This window comes from Lithobates pipiens, unplaced genomic scaffold (assembly GCF_037356315.1).
Source record: "Lithobates pipiens isolate NorthernLeopardFrog02 unplaced genomic scaffold, aLitPip1_a1.2 Scaffold_23, whole genome shotgun sequence".
Classification (NCBI taxonomy): domain Eukaryota; kingdom Metazoa; phylum Chordata; class Amphibia; order Anura; family Ranidae; genus Lithobates; species Lithobates pipiens.
Window position 1 is genome coordinate 213,120,471 of NW_027507785.1, and position 20,661 is coordinate 213,141,131.

The window sequence follows — 20,661 nt, forward strand, 5'->3', positions numbered from 1 at the left end:
TTCCCTGTACACACGGTCGGACTTTCAGATGGAAAATGTGCGATCGTATTGTGTTGTCGGAAATTCCGATCGTGTGTGGCCTCCATCGGACTTTCTCCTTTGGAATTTCCAACACACAAAGTTTGAGATCTGGATCTAAAATTTTCCAACAACAAAATCCGATCCTTTAAATTCCAACCGTGTGTATACAATTCTGACGCACAAAGTGCCACACATGCTCAGAATAAATTACGAGACGAAAGCTATTAGCTAATGGCCTCTTTATAGTCCCATTGTATGTGGTTTACATCACTTTATTCTGAACGATTGGATTTCCCATCAACTTTGTGCGACCGTGTGTATGCAAGACAAGTTTGGGCCAAAATCCGTCTGATTTTGTAGTCGGAATGTCCGACCATGTGTACAGGGCATAACAGTGGAGCACAGGGCCTGGCAGAGAAAAGACTAAAAAAAAGAATACAGTCCCTACAGTCAAGCATGGTGGAGCTTCACTGATGTTTTGGGGTTGCTTTGCTGCTTTAGGCACTGGATGTCTTGGCTGTGTGCATGGCAGTATGAAACCTGAAGACTATCAAAGAATTCTGGGGTGCAATGTAGGGCCCAGCATCAGAAAGTTGGGTCTCCGTCAGAGGTTATGGGTCTCACAGCAGGACAATGACCAAAAGCACACATCAAAAAGCACCCAGAAATGGTTTAAGACAAAGCGCTGGAGAGTACTGAACTGGCTGGCAATGAGTCCAGATCTAAATCCCATAGAGCACCTGTGGAGAGATCTCAACAGCAGTTGGGAAAAGGAATCCTTCCAATCTGACAGACCTGGAGCACTTGGCGAAAGGAAAATGGTCCGAAATTCCAGTAGAGAGGTGTAAGAAACACTGAATCATTGATGGTTACAAGAAGCAAATTATTTCAGTTATTTTTTTCCAATTGAAGGTGCCAATAATTTTGTCAAGTCCATTTTTGGAGTTGTGTGTGGAATGTGTCAGATTTGGCTTTTTGTTTCTCCACTTTTTTTGTGTCATAACAACACAAGCAAAATAAATAAACACGAGAATACCTAAACATTTGTAATTGCAACAATTTTCTGGGCAAAGTGGTGCATTATCTGACAAAAATGCAGGGGTCCCAATATTTTTGCCCATGATTGTATGTGAATCCAAGCTAAGGTAACCTTTTCACAAAATCGCGCAATGCTGTCTAATGCTCACCACACAAACATTACAATCTGACTGTACAATCACCATCAGATTTAAAGAGGAAGTAAACCCTGACCCTTTTGCATACTAGCCCATTACAGTATGTGCCACTTACCTGCAAACGCTGGTGGCCGTGTCCATCTTCACCCCTCTTCCTTCCGGGGCCATGGACTCTGGCTCTGTGACTGGACGGAGTCGCGTGACGTCACTCCCCTGCATGCGCACAGGAGCCGACGGTCACCGCATGTGGCCTGTAGAAAAACGCCACTACGGTGCCCTTTCTTCAGGGCACATGCACAGGTGAAGTCGGCGCAAGTGTATATGGTAAATATATTCTAAACTGTGCAAGTTTAGGAGATATTTCCAGTACCTACTGGTAAGCCTCATTATAGGCTTACCTGTAGGTAAAAATGGTATGTAAGGGTTTACAACCACTTTAAGCCCCGTACACATGGGCTGAATGTCGGGCTTCTGTCGAAGAGGCATGATGGAAAAGGGTCTGCAGACCGGCTCTCGATCAGTGCTGCCAGCCAATGGCTGAGGGCTCTAACCAGAGTGTTCTGGGCCATCCCCCTGTCAGAACACACAATAGCACAGCAGGGGAGATCACTGCTGTACTAACATTGGACTGTTAATACAGTGGCTCCAACCTGAGCTGTCCGTTTTTGTTTGTCCAGCCCGCTGTGTTGAACGAAAAAAAACTTGTAGTGTGTACTAGGCTTTACCAACAAATATGTAGTGTATTGGCCTACCTGATTAGATTAAACAAACTGACTGGATAGGTTAGGTAGATCTTCATATTACATACATACAGTGCATCTGGAAAGTATTCAGAGCGCTTCACTTTTTCCACATTTTGTTATGTTACAACCTTATTCTAAAACGCATTAAATTCGTTATTTTCCTCAAAATGCTACAAACAATACTCCATAATGACAACGTGAAAGAAGTTTTAAATATTTGCACATGCACAGCGCAGGCTCCCTAACCTACAGCAAGAGTGGCTTAGGGTAAGGGAGAGTGCACTACGCATGTGCAGGTTTGGAAAGCAGAAGCGAGCTCAATCCTGTGATGCTGGGAGTGAGTGTCTAATGTTAGGAGAGTCCTACTGGTAAAACATTAAAGTGGTTGTAAACCTCACACATGAAATATGAACAAAGTATATCCCTCTATAATGTCTACTTGTCTCAATACACCTACAATGCACTAAGTGTAATTTCTATCTGCTTTGTTCCTCCCGCTATCAGCATGAATCACTTCTGTTGAATTTTTCTGACACCAAGAGAAAAAGGTGACAGGGGAGGGCACAGATTGATTGACAGTCTCAGCTCTGTTCCTGTGTGCTGTATGAAGGGAGGTGGGTCCCTTCACTCCAATCAGCTCTCAGGACTCTCCTCACTGATGTAACTTCAGCTCTCCGCCCCCTGCTTTTCAGAGCTGAGAGATTCTGTGTAAATTCTGCACTTTGAATGGATGTAGGAGAAAGGTGGCTGTTTAAAAACAGGTACAACTTATGCAGGAGGATTTGTTTCATCTCTGTGTATCACCTGAGGCCAGTCACTTCACTGGGTATATGTGAGAGTTTACAACCACTTAGAGCCCACGATCACACTGAGGGATGGTTTGAAATCATGCAAGTTCAGCTGAACACGCACGTTTCAAACCGGCATTTTAGTGCAACTTCGGGGGCAATTTGAGAGACAGCTGTGCGGGTTCATCTACCGAGTGAGGGTTGCATTCACACCTGAGCGTATCGTTTTCAGGCCTTTTTAGGCCCCTTTTACACTGGCGCTACAGCGCTAAAAATAGCGCCTGCAAAGCACCCTGAAACAGCCGCTGTTGTGTCTCCAGTGTCAAAGCCCCGAGGGTGAGTGTGCATGTAGGATGTTAAAAAAAAACCTGCATACACCATCTCTGGACTAGTGAAGGAGCTCCTAAACCGCTCCTGCCCATTGAAATCAATGGGGCAGCACGGCTATACCACCAGCAAAGCGCCACTGCAACGGAGGGTTTTAACCCTTTTTCGGCCGCTAGCTGGGGTTAATACTGCCCTGCTAGTGGCCGAATACTGCTGCTAAAACAATGGTAAAGCAACGGTTTTACCGCCAACGCTGTTCCTGCCCCAGTGTGAAAGGGGCCTTAGTGAGTTTTTGCAGAGTTTTTGAACAGGCGTTTTGAGGTCCAAATGTCAGCAATGTGAAAAGCAATAAACACTTGTAATCTGCCTAAAAAGAAGCTCCTGTTCTTTTTGCTCTTCAAGCGTTTTGCTTCAGGTGACAGAACGCTCAGACGTGAACAGAAGCCCTTTATGTGAATGGGATTTTGCTTGTTGGGCATTTTGGAACTTCATTTTGGAACTTTTGAGATGAGCGTTTTGTGTAAATGCAGTCTTAAGGTCGGCTTTAACACAAGACTTACCCAAACCCAGGATTGGGATCTTCTGCCCATTGGAGAGTGGCACAGTGGGGTATATAGGGACTTCCATGTCCATTACCTGTGTAAAGTATCAAATACAAGTTAAAAAAAAACTTTTTTTTTCACACCCAACAAATATAATTATAACTTCAAGTACAATGTCATAGCGTTTCATGAATCTCTTACCTACAGGATGATCTTGTCGGTAGACCACTACTGAAACTATGCAAAGTCTTGCCCTCAACAAAAAAGGCCGCCGGCGATCGCACAGCCAGCGTCGCCGTAGTAGGTGTGAAGATGGCGGCCGCCGTAAAGCTGCCTAGAACTGTGCCAGTAGTTAACATGGACAATTTTACAGTACGGAGGTTAAAGGGCGTTGTTTACCGCAGCCGTATAGTGGCGTCGTCCCGTAGTTGTCAGCGTGGGGACAGGCAGGAGGAATCTATGCCAGCTTATGTACAGGGTCATCTTCCGGGTGTGCCATCCATCGCTGCTATCCTTCTCCAGCCGGGAGGACTATGCTGTACCTCATTGGGTTAGGTCTGGGGGATGCCAAGGATGTGACAATCAGGGGCCTGGAGGTGATCAGAAGCTGTGCCCGGGTCTACCTGGAGGCATACACCTCCATACTCACCGTGGGCAAGGAGCACCTGGTAGGAGCCATTCTCTGCACTTCTCTCTATTACTGATCGTTGTATTTATAATGGAGGATGGATAGAGTACTGACCGACCTCTGAGCATCACTTCTCTAATAATATTCTAGTATTTATCCAATAAATCATTGTCCTGGGTGCATAAGCTTCTAACCACTTAAGGACTGGAAGGATTTACCCCCTTAATGACCAGGCCATTTTTTGTGATACGGTGCATGCTTTAACTGACAATTGTGTGGTCGTGCGCTGTTGTAACCAAACCAAATTGGCGTCCTCCCTCCCCCCCCACAAATAGAGCTTTCTTTTGGTATTTGATCACCTGGGCGTTTTATCTTTTGTGCTATAAGCAAAAAAAGAGCAACAATTTTGGGGAAAAAAAAGCTATTTTGTTTACTTTTTGATATAAATGTCCCCACAAAAAAAAAAAACACATTTCTTCCTCAGTATAGGCCAATATGTATAATTCTACATATTTTTGGAAACAAAATTGCAAAAAGCATGTATTATTTGGTTTGCGCAAAAGTTCTTATAAATGAGGATAGATTTATGTTATTATTATCATTATATATTTTTATTTTTTCTAGTAATGGCAGTGATCAATGTTTTTTTTAGTAGAATGCGACTTTGTGGTGGACACTTTTGACACTTTTTTTTGGGATCATTGACATTTAACCCCTCATGAACTGATTACTGTTTTAGATGACACTGGCATGGAAGGGGTTAACACTAGTGGGGATTGAGGAGTTAAATGTGTTCCCTGGGAGGTGTTTCTAACTGTGGGGGGAGGGGGACTGACTGGGAGTAGAGAAAGATTGCTGTTCCTAATCACTAGGAATAGGCAATCTTTCTCTACTCCCCGGTCAGAACGGGGATCTGTTTGTTTACATTGACAGATCCCTGTTCTAGCTCTCTGTGTAGAGATTGTGGGTGGCTGGCTGACATTGTGGCCGCCGGTCGCGCATCAGTGGCATGGGCACGTGCGCCCACTGTATTGCACGAACCGATGTACAACTACAGCGATTCGCGTAATGGAGCCAACCTGCCGCAGTATAATTATGGCGGCTGGTCAGCAAGTAGTTAAAGTAGAACTAAGGGAGGGCTATACCCCCTTTTAGTGGGTTTTGTTTGCAATCGGTGTCCCATTGGGGAGATTTCCCTTCACTTCCTGTCTCATAACCAGAACAGGAAGTGAGAGGATGTCGCTACAAAGTGGGGTAATCCCTGGTTTTCACTAGTGATGAGCTTGAGCATGTTTGGACTAGGACAGGGATATGCAGTTAGCAGACCTCCAACTGTTGCAAAACTACAACTCCCATCATGCCTCTGCGGGTCATGCGTATGGCTGTCAGAGTCTCAATATGGGACTTGTAGTTCTGCAACAGCTGGAGGTCCGCTAATTGCATATCCCTGCACTAGGATCTGAATTCACTTGTGTGAGGCCGCCCACGGTATTCCTCATCCCATACCCAGGTGCATACATGCCCTTGTAGAGATGAGGGCGGGGAATGCCCCAGCTTCAGATAATTGGCCCATACAGGTGACAGCCCCCCGCTGAGATCACAAATGCGGGATTGGATCCTAATCCAATCACACCAGAGCTCATCACTAGTTGTCCCCATTGGAAGATTTCTCACTATTACTATTTTCGTGACAACCCCAATTTGGGATTTCCATTCACTTTTGGTGAAAATGGTAAACGGGACTAATAGAGGGTGAATCTCTCCAAGCCCTTGTTCATAATGGAGCAATTTTTCATGCGATTTGACAAGTCGTAGCCTATTGCTGGCAATGGCACCGTTCCAATCTGAACTTTTGGGGCACTGCACCAATTTGCAAAAGTAGTTCCTGCACTACTTTTGCTGATTTCAGGTGCGACTTCTATAGACCCCTGTGCATGAAGTCACACACATGTCTTTCAAATCGCACCTGACGTTGCACTGAAATGTGGCTTTGAAATTGTACGATTTCAGGTGATGTCACACGATTTTAAAGCCACGTTCAATGTGAACGAGGGCTAATGGGGGCACAGATGGTAATAAAAACCTGACAGGGCTTTTCTTTCTCCACTCTTTCCAAAAAAGTTTTTCCTTTTGATTGCAAATTAAGTTCACACCACATGCAGTCCAGTGCGTTTTTTATTTTTATTTATTTTTTCTGCATCAAAAATGCATGGAAAGTAGGTTATATGGGGTTCAATGGCATAGTTCACACCACTGCTTGCAGCTCCAGCGCGTTTCAGTTCCAGAAAAAAAAAATGGAACATTTTTCCTGCACTGGACTGGCCCTGAATGCTCAAATGCACCAAAAACACACTGCAACACACATCCTTATTTAAGGTTAAAAAAAGAGGGGGGGGGGGGGTGCACTGGAATGCTTCAAAAACATGCATACGGACTGCGTTTCTTTGGTGTGAGCTGGCCCTAAAGCAGACCCTCTCTAATAATAATAATTAGTCTTCTGTCTACCTTCATCTTTTAAAACAATTGGACATAAAAAAGATATTTATACCACATTAATATCTACTATAAACCGCGGTAAATTATAAGAGATTGCATCTTTAAATAATACAAAAATGAATGTTTTATCTGCTCAATTTCTTTAGGAGGAATATTATGGCCGTGAGCTGATCCTTGCTGACAGGGAAACTGTAGAACAAGATGCGGATGAAATCCTCAGAGATGCCGCTGTTAGTGACATAGCCTTCCTGGTGGTTGGTGATCCTTTTGGGTAAGTCCGAAATACCTTTTAGCCCTCGTTCAGATTGAATGGAACTTTGAAATTGTGCGACTTTGTGAAATCGCACAATTTCAAAGCTGCTTTTCAGCTTGGATGTCGCACCTAAAATTGCCAGAAGTAGTGCAGGAACTACTTTTTCAAATCTATGCGGCACCTCAAAGTTGGCGTTGCACCGATTTGAACAGCGCCATTGCCGACAATAAGGTGCGACTTGTCATGTGATTTGACCTGTCAAATTGCATGAAAAGTCACCCCGCTTCGAACGGGGGCTTAACCACCAGTGTCTGTAGTTGTCTCGGTTTTATTTATTTTATTCAAATAAATGGGCTGAAATATCACTGCATCAGGATCGCATGTGAACCGCAGAGGAACGCACAGGGTGTCATACTCTGAGTATGCCAGTTTATTTATCCTTTTGTTATTATATCTATAACTTCCTGATCTTGTACACATCGTTTTTTTTGCAGCATTTCCCCAAGAATTAAAGTGTTACTAAACCCAGGACCCTGCATTCACTATATCCCCCACAGTACACAGAACATGGAATGCAATTATTTTACTAACTATAAACTGCAAAATACCTTTTCTCATCAGCAGTATATAGCAGTCTTGTGACTTCTGTCAGTGTCCGGCCGAGCATTGGTAAAGCTTGCAGGAGGAGTTTTCATTCTGCTCTGATTGTCCTATGAGGCTACAGGACTCCTGACCCTCTGTCTGGACAGTGCTGATTGGCCCTGTGCTGATCACATGCACCCTCCCAAGAAAAAGGGGGAAAAAACTCTCTAGCAATACATACCCAACTGAGCATGTGCAGGGTGCCTCCAAGGCTCTGTACTATTAGGAGATGGATTGGGAACAGTGGAAGAAGAGGAGGATCAGAGAAGAAAGGATCAAACAGCCTTTTTACACAATGCGCAGGATTAACCCATTAGGTTCCACAGCAAATAGAACAAGCATGATTTACTGCTTTTACAGGCTAATTTTACTGCTGTGGGTTTAGTAACACTTTAAAAAGGATTTCAGGCTGAGTTTACCAGCCTAAAATGCATGTTGATGCTCTAAAAACGACACCTGCTCTATTTTGGTCAACGCATGGTAACGCAGAGCGCGGGTGTGAACTAGTCAATTGAAAAGCATGGCAAAGCTGTGCGCATGCATTGATCGTTGTGACACATGCTATAAATCGCAAAAAGTGTGAATGGGACCCATGGGTTCCTCTGGGGTAATAAGGTCTCATTTTGTCATGTTACCACCAAAAACATAAATGTATTTTATTGGGATGTTATGTGATAGACTAACACAAAGTGGCACATAATTGTGAAGTGGAAGGAAAATGATAAATGGTTTTCCACATTTTTTACAAATAAATATCTGAAAAGTGTGGCGTGGATTTGTATTCAGCCCCCTTTACTCTGATACCCCTAACTAAAATCTAGTGGAGCCAATTGCCTTCAGAAGTCACCTCATTAGTAAATAGAGTCCACCTGTGTGTAATTTAATCTCAGCTGTTCTGTGAAGCCCTCAGAGGTTTGATAGATGACCTTTAGTGAACAAACAACATCATGAAGGCCAATAAACACATCACTGGTCAGGGATAAAGTTGTGGAGAAGTTTAACCACTTAATAACCGGCCCATAGCCGAATAACGGCTACAGGGGTGTTTGTTAACTCTGGAAGGTCGTACAGTGACGTCCTCCCAGAATTCTGCTCTCGTGCGCCCCCTGGGGATTGCACCTGAGAACTTCCGGGTCCAGAAGAGCCGGCGCATCACAGTGAACGGCCGCTAATCGCGGCCGTTTACCACGTGCTCGCATGTAAACAAACCGGCGTGATTTCCGTTTCCTCCCTTCCCTCTCCGTCCAGTGTGAGTGGAGAGGGGAGAGATGGGTTGCATGTGTAGTGCCCACAGCGCTGCTTAGAGAGAGATCCATCGATTCACCCAGCCATCCATCCATCCTCAGCAATACTCATCCATCCATTCATGCTCAGCCATCCCATCCACCCCCATCCATAATTAGCCATACTCAGCCGTACCCAGCCATACTCAATCGTACTCAGACATACCCAGCCGTACTCAGTCGTACCGAGCCATACTCTGCATACCCAGCCATACCTATCTATACTCTGCATACCCATCCATCCATCCATTCATTCATTCTCCGCAGTACTCCTCCATCCATCCATCCATGCTCAGCCATCCCATTCACCCCCATCCATAATTAGCCGTACCCAGCCGTACTCAGCCATTACTCTGGCTCTCTCCTTCCTCATAGGCTCAGACAGTGGCTCCTGCTGCTGTCAATCACAACTAGCGAGGAGAGGGGCAGGGCCAAGCTGTGCTCTGTGCCATAAGACACACAAAGCGCAGCTCAGGAGCGAGTCTGCTTGAGTGCCCCCAAAGCAACTGGCTTGCTATGGGGGCACTCGGCAGGGGAGAGGAGTGAGAAGCACCAATGTGGTGCAGGGCAGATACCTTACATGTTTTGTTAGTTAAAAAAAGAAAAATGTAGGTTTAAAATCCCTTCAATTTTGTAGTTTGTTATTTTCATCCTTCAATATGTAACAGTCGTGTTGTAAGGACACTGCAACCCTTGCCATCCCTCTAAAAAGCGATTCACTATAGGTTGCTTTTTTAGAAGCAATGCGGCCCCATTCACTTGAACCAGTGGTACCACATGCTACCATTTTAACAATTTCTGTGATGTAAAGCATTGTGGCCACGCGGTGTGTACAGCCTTTAGTTGCCCTTTAAAAGCGCAACTCTCTCTCTGGCTGCCTCTGTGAACAAGTCCTAACTGTCTGATACTTTTATATGAAACCACAACTTCCAAATCTCAGAATGAGAATAATAAATCCTAAAGCAGGTTATCATTGAGTGGCCAGTGGAAAAAATCGAAAACCTTCTAGAAATGGTGGATTATTTCTTTGTTCACCCATGTGCCATTCTGCTGTAACCGTACTGACTTAATTACTGACTAAATATATAGCGGGTATAGAAAAGAAAAAATAGAATTTTTTTATCACATTTTGTTGCTTTGCAGCCTGAAATGAAGACAGAAACAGTTTTTATTTTTTTATTTTTTTTGATGATCCAGCTGTATTTTTTTTTTGTGCAATTTATAACATGCAAGTGAAAGATATAACGCCAACATGTAAAAAATAAAAATAAAATCAAAAACCGAATCACTGAGTTGGAAAAAGGATCACCCCCCCCCCCCCTTAAGTCATAACTTTGCACATTTAAACTTTGCAATATTTGCCCATTCTTCTTTGCAGAACTGCTCAGGTTCAGTTAAATTTGATGACCGTTTGTGGACTGCAGTCTTCAGGTCATTCCACAGATTTTCAATGGGGTTTAAAGCAGAGCTTGACCCGAATTTAAACCGCTATGCCCCTAAGATTGTAATAGGGTGTAACTTAATTATATCCCCATTACCTTGCTGCTACCGTCTTCTCTTTGTTTTGTTTTTTTTTCAATTTCCTGGTCTCCTGTAGTCTCCGGGTGGATGGGCGGTGCGGCTGCGGATAGGGGCGGGGTTTCAGCAGCAGGTCTGCACTTCCTTTTTGCCGCACTGTCTCCTGGGATCCTTTTTTAAAGTTCCCAGGAGTCTGTGCGGTGCCCAGTTATTGTAAGCGCTCGGATTTGTTTGATCTGCGCATGCGCGAGATTGGCGCTTGAACGGGTGGTGCATGCTGGGATATCAGCAGCACAGTGTCCCGGAAGAGAATGCCTGTGGGCTTCACATGCCCACAGGCAAAATGGAAACCGTCAGGAGACGATTTTACAAACTTGGAAAAAGTCAGAAAAACGGCAGCATGGGAGTTTTAGCATGGCACAAGTAAGTGGAACTATTCAAAATAAAAAACAAAAAACGGCGGTGGAACCCCGCTTTAAGTCTGGGCTCTGACTAAGCCATGCAAGGACATTTACATTCGTCTCCTTCAACCACTGTGTGGTCATTTTTTGCTTTGTGCTTTAGGTCATTGTCATGTTGGAATGTAAACCTTCTTCCCATTGACAACTTTCTGGCAGAGGGCAGCAAATTTTCCACAATAATTTGATGGTATTTTGCCCCATCCATTTTTCTGCTATCCTGACTAGTGCCCCCCCAAACCCCCACCACCACCATAGCAGGATATCACTACCTCCATGCTTTACTGTAGTAATGGGGTTATTTGGATGGTGAGCTGTATTGGATTTACGCCAGACATATCATTTGGTATTGAGGATAAATAAATCCATTTTAGTCTCATCTGACCACCTTAAACACTTAGGACCACCCGCTGTCGTTACACGTCAGTAGTTTGACATGGAATTGCGTTCTTATGGAAGCAGATGGCTGCCATAAACCTGGTATCTTCTTAAATGGCAGGCGGTCCGCTTTCAGATAAAAGTGGTCTCTTCTTTTTTTTTTTTTTATACAAGACATTATTTTATTTTATTTTTTACTGCATTTAAAGAGGGGGTCCGCGTTTTTTTTTTTTTAAAGCCAGCAGCTACAAATACTGCAGCTGCTGACTTTTAAAATGGTGACACTTACCCGCCCAGTGCGCCCGCGATGTTGTCACCCGAAGCCAATCTCGATCGTCTCTCGGGTGCTGCCGCCGCCATCTTGGGTATGGGAATCAGGAAGTGGAGCCTTTCGGCTTCATTTCCCGGGTTCCCTACTGCGCATGCGCGAGTCGCGCTGCGCAATAAGGATGGACCCGCTGCCTCTGAGATCTTTCTGTTTCCCAGCAGGCAGCGGGGGACTTTCGGAAAGGGGCGTAATCTACGCCCCTTTCCGCAGAGAGCCATCCCGGAAGTGGGTGCAGATACCTGTACTGTACGGGTACCTGCACCCCCCTCCCCCCTGAAAGGTGCCAATTGTTGCGTCGGAGGGGGGGAGGAATCCAATGAGCGGAACGTCCACTTTAGGGTGGACCTCCGCTTTAAGTGTAAATGTGAGATCTTAGGTCTTTTTGACCCCAGATCTCACATTAAAGAGGTCCCGTCATTCTTTTTGTCTATTACAGGGGATGGTTACATCCCTTGTAATAGGAATAAAAGTGACCCAGATTTTTTTTTTTTTTTTTTTTTTTTTTTTTTAAAAGGATAGTGTCAAAATAAAAAGTTAAATAAATGGCAAACGCATAAGTAAGTCATATCTGCATATGAAAAAGGTCAAACCACACGTGATGTATTGCCACGATTGTTAGAGTGAAAGCAGTGATTCCATGACTAACTCAAAACTGGTATCCTGTAGAAATTTTTAAATGTATGATTTTTAAGTGCCAGAGTTTGTCGCCATTCCATGAGCAGGTGCAATTTTGAAGCATTATATGTTGGGTATCAATTTACTGGGCGTAACGTTATCTTTCACAATTATAGAAAAGAAATTGGGCTAACTTTACTTTTATCGTATTCCCCCCCAAAAAAAATTACGCTTGTAAGACCGCTGCGCAAATATGGTGTGACATAATGTATTGCAACAAATATATATACATATATACATTTTTTTTTTGGGGGGGGGGGGGGGGTTCTATGTCATTTTCTAGCAAAGAAATGATTTTAACTTGTAAATAACAAGTTTGAAAAAATAGGCCCGATCCATGAGTCACCTTGAGGATTCTGAGGCCACATGGAAAAAGGTGTTGGAGTCAGATGAGACTGAAACTACCACTATTGGGGTTTGGGGGGGGGGGGGGCAAGTTTCCTTAAACAGGTTCATTGAAACAAAAGACACAATTGTGTTTGAATGGAATAGCTAGAGTCCCCATTGTGGCAGAGTCCCTCTCTATTCACCTTACATTGGGGAGGGTGGGGGGTTCTCATGCAGTTTTACCATTGCTATTTTTAACCTAATTTAATTTAATCGATTAACAGCATTAATTGTTACTGTACCTGTTTTTCACATTGATGCTAATTCTGCATTTCCTGCTGGGTTTATGTGTGGTTAATGTACAAGTGTTTTTCTTTCTGTAGTCTGTTGATTTGTGAAAAATCCAATAATCTTGACAATGTAGTTCAGGGGTGGGCAACCTTTTGAGCACAATGTGCCGAAAAATGTTTTCAAAGAAATTGAGCATGCTGATTTTATAACATAAAAATGTTAACTTCACACTCTCATTCACGAAAAGGATGTTTTATAAAGTAAATGCTGTAAACTACTTTAGTATTGAGAAATGAACATCCTGCGCTCTCACACCTCGGATCGGCCCCAATTCACAGCTCAGATCACTGCATACCTCCCAACTTTTTGAGATGGGAATGAGGGACACCTATCTGCAAAAGTATGCAGGCATAGGACACGCCCCTTAAAGGAGAATTGTACAAAAAATAAAAAGATCAGTTAAACCCAAAAGTGCTTTTTTTTTTTTTTTTTTTTTTTTTCCTGTTTCCCTTACTATTCCTTTATATTGGCTTTTGGAATTTACAAATGCAGCAATTTAGAAACTTTAACACTGTAAAACACTTTTTGATAGATAAAAACTGCATACTATATAGATCAAATCAAAATGAGGGACATTGCTCCAAATCGGGGAAGTTGGGAGCTATGTGACTGTACCCCCTGCTCATCTGCCCCACCATTGTACTATCCTGCTCATCTGCCCCACCATTGTACTACTATCCTGCTCATCTGCCCCACCATTGTACTACTATCCTGCTCATCTGCCCCACCATTGTACTACTATCCTGCTCGTCTGCCCCACCATTGTACTACTATCCTGCTCGTCTGCCCCACCATTGTACTACTATCCTGCTCGTCTGCCCCACCATTGTACTACTATCCTGCTCGTCTGCCCCACCATTGTACTACTATCCTGCTCGTCTGCCCCACCATTGTACTACTATCCTGCTCGTCTGCCCCACCATTGTACTACTATCCTGCTCGTCTGCCCCACCATTGTACTACTATCCTGCTCGTCTGCCCCACCATTGTACTACTATCCTGCTCGTCTGCCCCACCATTGTACTACTATCCTGCTCGTCTGCCCCACCATTGTACTACTATCCTGCTCGTCTGCCCCACCATTGTACTACTATCCTGCTCGTCTGCCCCACCATTGTACTACTATCCTGCTCGTCTGCCCCACCATTGTACTACTATCCTGCTCGTCTGCCCCACCATTGTACTACTATCCTGCTCGTCTGCCCCACCATTGTACTACTATCCTGCTCGTCTGCCCCACCATTGTACTACTATCCTGCTCGTCTGCCCCACCATTGTACTACTATCCTGCTCGTCTGCCCCACCATTGTACTACTATCCTGCTCGTCTGCCCCACCATTGTACTACTATCCTGCTCGTCTGCCCCACCATTGTACTACTATCCTGCTCGTCTGCCCCACCATTGTACTACTATCCTGCTCGTCTGCCCCACCATTGTACTACTATCCTGCTCGTCTGCCCCACCATTGTACTACTATCCTGCTCGTCTGCCCCACCACTGTGACCCCCCTGCTTTCCTACCCCACCAATACACACTTTCACATTTGCCCAACTCTTCTACCCTGCTGCTTTTCTGTCCCACCACTAAACCCCCTTTTCATATGCCCCAACACTGAACCCCCTTCTCATCACTTCCACCACTGTACCCTCTGCTCTTCTGTGATATGCCACGACAGTCCTCCACCTCCTGAAAACAATGACTGCACCCAATCTCTTCCTATCACAGAAGCTGACGATCGCAGCTACAGCAAAATTAGAGAAACAATCAATGTTTCCCATCTATTACAATGTGTGGGGCCCCTCAGTGCAGGTGTTGTTTGGGGAATTCTCACTGACTTCCCTGCGCTGCTCTGCTGATGGGGAGGGGGTTGAGTGCTGGCAAAAGAGGCTTCATGTGTCGGGGGTTGCCTACCACTGATATTGCTACACATTTTTGCTCATAAATATCATTATTTGTAGCCAGTCTCTGGCATATTTAAGGAATCTGCTGTGTCCAGATTTATAATGGCATCAGGAGTGGCTTGGCTTCATTTAATTCCCTCTCCAGAGATACTCCGGGGATTTTTAAGACATCATTACCAGTCATTTGTGAAGACTCATTAATCTGCCCCGTCTACGGAGGTTTCCTTCATGATTGATCCTCCTAAGGGACGTTCTCTTTATCGCTATCCAAGATCGGGCTGTGAAGCCTTTACAGATCTTCACTTTGTTGTCATACATCACAGCTGTGGGTTTTGGTATTGCCCAATATTATACAATTAATGTTCAAAACGGTTTTTAGATTTTCAATCATTTTATGTTCTAGTGATCCACAAGCAATTGAAAGAATTTTCACTTCATTTAGCATATGCTTGATTATGCTACTGTATTTATTTATTTTTACTTTTCTGAAAACATATAATAGATTTTTATTTTTTAATATTCAGCATGACTTGAATCGGTACAGTAGGCTTTCCAAACTTTGAATTTTTGAACGCTGAATTATCATAGGTAGGTAAAAGTGTCAGTGTTGTTTAGGGTTCTTTTACCAATCAAGTGCATGTAAGAATATGCCAGTAAGACTGGCGGGCAAAACAAATGCGTCTCCTTCTGAAGTTAGCCATATACCTGTACATGTTTTGTTTTTCTCTTGAAAATAGTTGGAGATACGGGACTTTAAGGATACCAGAATACAGCATACAAACATATGAATAAAATAAGAAAGAAATGTTTATTGAGACAAATTTAAAAGAACATATGTAGTGCCTGAAACCATATCTGTTATAGTAGACCTATACACATAGCTCCTTACAAACATGACAGGAAATACAAAGTTCAAATAACTGTATCATTCTGTTTCCATTTTTTGACATGTTTCGCCTGTAAGGCTTCTTCAGGAAAAAGTCACAGAATGCTTAATCGCAGTGTACAAAAAGATACATTCCCAAGGTGTATATAACTAGAAAAGATTGATACATCGAAATATTATCACAGTATTCAGACACATGAATTTTCAAGTACGTTGCTCCAGAACCCCCATGTCCCCAATAAAATCTCTGAAAGCCGATACTCCAATGCACCACATATTACATGTAGCCCCTACCTCCAAAATAAGGGGGCATAGAGATCAGATCCAATGCAGAAATAGTTCCCCAAGAAAAGAAGGTCCTCTTTTGCGCATACACCAGAGGAATGATCCATATAGTGCCAGATAACCCGCAGAGAGGGTAACGTTTCTACAATCTTGCTTCCATATCATAGATATACATTGCCTGTAAAGACATCAGATGATGAATATGACATATGGAAGCAAGATTGTAGAAACTTTACCATTCTCTGCGGGTTATCTGGCACTATATGGATCATTCCTCTGGTGTATGCGCAAAATAGGACCTTCTTTTCTTTGGGATAATAATAATATGTTGTGCATTGGAGTATCGGCTTTCAGAGATTTTGTTGGGGACATGGGGGTTCCGGAGCCACGTACTTCCAACTATTTTCGATAATTGGGATGATAATACCATTTTTCTTGAGGAACTAAACTTCATCCAACACCTTTAAACATTTTGTTTTCTCTTATTTAGCCAGAATCCACACTAAACCACATGGATGGAGGAATCTCCCCAGCAGCTATCCCATTCAAACAGCCAGCACCTATGGCTTTCTGAATACCCATACAGTGGCTGCTTTTGATAGGCTGTAGTCACTGTTCAGCCATTATTGTGCAGGACCATCCATGGCTCGAGTTTTGGACAGTTCTGCAGGAAGCCTGAAACTATATAGTCCTATATAGCTAACTTTATTAGTTATCATCATCATCATCATAATCATCATTTTTAAACCTGATCTCATTGGATATAAAAAATACAATATCCAGTTATTTATGTGTTAAATGTATTTTTTTTAAACCAGTTATATGCAATATATACAGTATCTCACAAAAGTGAGTACATCCTTCACATTTTTGTAAATATTTTATTCTATATTTTCATGTGACAACACTGAAGAAATGACACTTAGATACAATGTAAAGTAGTGGGTGTACAGCTTGTATAAGTGTCAATTTGCTGTCCCCTCAAAATAAGTCACCACACGGCTATTAATGTGTAAACCATTGTCAACAAAAGTGAGTACACCCCTAAGGGAAAATGTCCAAATTGGGCCCAAAGTGTCAATATTTTGTGTGGCCACCATTATTTTCCAGCACTACCTTAACCCTCTTGGCATGGAGTTCACCAGAGCTTCACAGGTTGTCACTGGACTCCTCTTCCATTCCTCCATGATGACATCACAGAGCTGGTGGATGTTGGAGACCTTGCGCTCCTCCACCTTCCGTTTGAGGATGCCCCACAGATGTTCAATAGGGTTTAGGTCTGGAGACATGCTTGGCCAATCCATCACCTTTGCCCTCAGCTACTTTACCAAGGCAATGGTCGTCTTGGAGGTGTGTTTGGGGTTGTTATCATGTTGGAAAACTGTGGCCCAGTCTCTGAAGGAAGGGGGTCATGCTCTTCTTCATTATGTCACAGTACATGTTGGCATTCATGGTTCCCTCAATGAAATGTAGCTACCCCAGTGCCGGTGTTCTGCCGAGAAACTTCCCCCCCCCCCCCCCCCCCGGCGAATAAGGACCCCCCTGTACTGCGCAGGCTCAGTGCTTGCACAGTACGAACCACAACGGAGCCGCCGAAAATAACCGAACACAGAGAGTCAGCTGTACACGGCGCCTGTAACAGGGCCACTCGCCACGCTTCGGGCACAGCCTCGCTGTGCTCGGCATATTATTCTAACTCTATGTCGACTTGGATGGTGGGGCTTGAACCTGGACATAGGGCAGAATGTAGTGTGCAGGCGCCACATGCTTGACACCATCTGAACCAAATAAGTTAATCTTGGTCTCATCAGCCCACAGGACATGGTTCCAGTAATCCATGTCCTTAGTCTGCTTATCTTGAGCAAACTGTTTTGCAGGCTTTCTTGTGCATCATCTTTAGAAGAGGCTTCCTTCTGGGATGACAGCCATGCAGACCAATTGAATGCAGTGTGCGGCGTATGGTCTGGTCTGAGCACTGACAGGCTAACCCCCCCACCCCTTCAACCTCTGCAGCAATGATGGCAGCACTCATATGTCTATTTCCCAAAGACAACCTTTGGCTATGACGCTGAGCACGTGCGCTCAATGGAACCTGTCCTGTTAAACCACTGTAATAGTCTAGGCCACCGTGCTGAAGCTCAGTTTCAGGGTCTTGGCAATCTTCTTATAGCCTAGGCCATCTTTATGTAGAGCAACAATTTTTTTTTTCAGATCCTCAGAGAGTTCTTTGCCATGAGGTGCCATGTTAAACTTCCAGTGACCAGTATGAGAGAGTGAGAGTGATAACACCAAATTGAACACACCTGTTCCCCATTCACACCTGAAACATTGTAACACTAACGAGTGGCATGACATCGGGGAGGGAAAATGGATAATTGGGCCTAAATTGGACATTTTCATCTGGGTGTACTCACTTTTGTTGCCAGTGGTTTAGACATTAAAGTGGTTGTAAACCCTTACAAACCACTTTGACCTACAGGTAAGCTTGGATTAAGGCCTACCTGTAGGTCCAAGGTCCAAGAAATATCTCCTAAACCTACACGGTTTAGGAGATATTTGCCAAAACACAGGCACCGCTGTCTACGGCGCATACGAGAGTGATTGGTACATAGATTTTCATATGTGGGCGGGACTTACGTATGCGTTCGCTTCTGTGTACAAGCTCACGGGGACAGGGGCGATTTAAATTTTTTTTTTTTTATTATTTATTTTTTTTATTTTTTTAGTTTTGACACTTAAAAAAATAAAATAAAAAAATGGATGACTTTTATTCCTATTACAAGGAATGTAAACATCCCTTGTAATAGGAATATGGCACGATCTGACATTTACAGTGAGATATGGGGTCAATAAGACCCCATATCTCACCTCTAGGCTGGGAAGAATTTAACCACTTGGGTACCGCGCTATTGCCGAATGACGGCATTAGCGCGGACCTAGATTTCCAGGGCTACGTCTATTGACGTCGTCCTGGTTACGAGCGGCCTGCGCGCCCCCTGAGGGGCACGCGCTCTGTGATCGGCGAGTCCGTGAGACTCGCCTGATCACCGATCCGTGTAAGGGGTCGATCCCGACCCCTTATCACGTGATCAGCTGTCAGCCAATGACAGCTGATCATGTGATAGAACGGAGCCGGTAATCGGCTATTATTCCTCCTCGCGCTGACAGCGCGAGGAGAAAAAAAAAAAGCCGATCACCGGCGGCCGTGATCGGGACATCAGTCCCGATCACGGCCAGCAATGAAAGGCACCACATGCCACCTGCCAGTGCCCACCTGCCTCCCGCAGTGCCATCCTGAAATATAACAAAGTAAAAGTAAGTGCCCCCCGTCTGTGCCCATAATGCCCACAGTGCCACCCCACAGTGCCACCCCACAGTGCCACCCCACAGTGCCACCCACAGTGCCACCCAATCTGCCTCAAAGGTGCTGCACCCCAGTGCCGCCCATCAGTGCCCAGCAGTGCCGCCCATCAGTGCCCAGCAGTGCCACCTATCAGAGCCACCTATCAGTGCCACCTATCAGTGCCCATCAGTCCCATCTATCTGTGGTACCTATCAGTGCCCATCCGTGCCACCCATCCGTGCCACTTATCCGTGCCACCCATCCGTGCCATCTTATCTGTGCCCATCTTTGCCCATCAGTGCCGCCTTATCTGTGCCCATCGGTGCCGCCTTATCTGTGCCTATTAGTGCCGCCTTAACTATGCCTATCAGTGCCCACAAGTGCAGCCCATCAGTGCCCACCAATGCAGCCCATCAGTGCCCACCAATGCAGCCTATCAGTGCCGCCTTATCAGCGCACTTCAATGAAGGAGAAAAATGACCCGTTTGCAAAATTTTATAACAAACTATTAAAACATGATTTTTTTTTTTTTTGCATCTTTTTTTGTTTGTTTAGCAAAAAATAAAACTCCGAGCTGTAACTAAATACCACCAAAAGAAAGCTCTATTTGTGGGAAAAAAATGATAGAAATTTCATTTGGGTACAGTGTTGTATGCCCGCGCAATTGTCATTCAAAGTGCATCAGCGCTGAAAGCTGAAAATTGGTCTGGGACTGAGGGGGGTTTAAGTGCCCAGTAAGCAAGTGGTTAAAAATAAATTTAAAAAAAAAAAAAAAAAACCCCGATCCTGGCTTCCTAGCCAGATCGGCACCGTTAATTTGAATACAGAGGCCGGGCGTGACGTCATAACATCGCGCCCGGCCTCCGAACGATCATGGAGACTCCGGGACGATCTGGTCCGCCAGAAATCTCTATGGTAACTTGCTGGGGCCGGCAGATCCTGTGACCGACTCACCGATGGAAACGGTGAGTCGGTACAAGCACCGGATCTGAATGATGTCTGTGGCCTCAGGCATCATTCAGATATAACCACCGAAAGCCCATGAAGTCAATAGACGTAGTATGGGCGCCAAGTGGTTAAACAAAAATCGTACAATCTGGTATTGTACGAGAAAATTTCTTGTGTTTGTCCGATAGGATAATATCTGATGAACTGTCGTGATCAGAAATTATCGGCTGAACTGTTGTGATCGGCTCAATCGCTTTCGAAAACGCTATTTTTCATCCAAGTTTTGAATCGTACGGGCCATTAGGGGAAGATTTACTAAAACCGGAGCGTGCAGAATCTGGTACAACTCTGAACAAGCTAAAGT

The 20,661-nt window shown here is 44.3% G+C and overlaps 2 protein-coding genes across 3 annotated transcripts in view; one reads left to right on the forward strand and one right to left on the reverse strand.

The window, feature by feature from the left end:
• LOC143928135 (putative oxidoreductase ZK1290.5) overlaps positions 1-3,967 on the reverse strand; it is a 248,620-nt gene extending 244,653 nt beyond the window's left edge. For both annotated transcript variants that reach the window (XM_077452806.1, XM_077452807.1), the window contains exons 1-2: positions 3,798-3,967; positions 3,615-3,690 (exon numbers count right to left, since the gene is read on the reverse strand). In XM_077452806.1, the coding sequence (XP_077308932.1) occupies positions 3,615-3,687 (73 nt within the window). In that variant the 5' untranslated portion in view covers positions 3,688-3,690; positions 3,798-3,967. The remainder of the gene's footprint in view (positions 1-3,614; positions 3,691-3,797) is intronic.
• A 22-nt stretch (positions 3,968-3,989) lies between these two features.
• The window catches only part of DPH5 (diphthamide biosynthesis 5), a 47,309-nt gene continuing 30,637 nt past the window's right edge, over positions 3,990-20,661 (forward strand). Inside the window, exons 1-2 of the mRNA XM_077452805.1 lie at positions 3,990-4,264; positions 6,867-6,991. Coding sequence (XP_077308931.1) covers positions 4,130-4,264; positions 6,867-6,991 — 260 coding nt within the window. The 5' untranslated portion in view covers positions 3,990-4,129. The remainder of the gene's footprint in view (positions 4,265-6,866; positions 6,992-20,661) is intronic.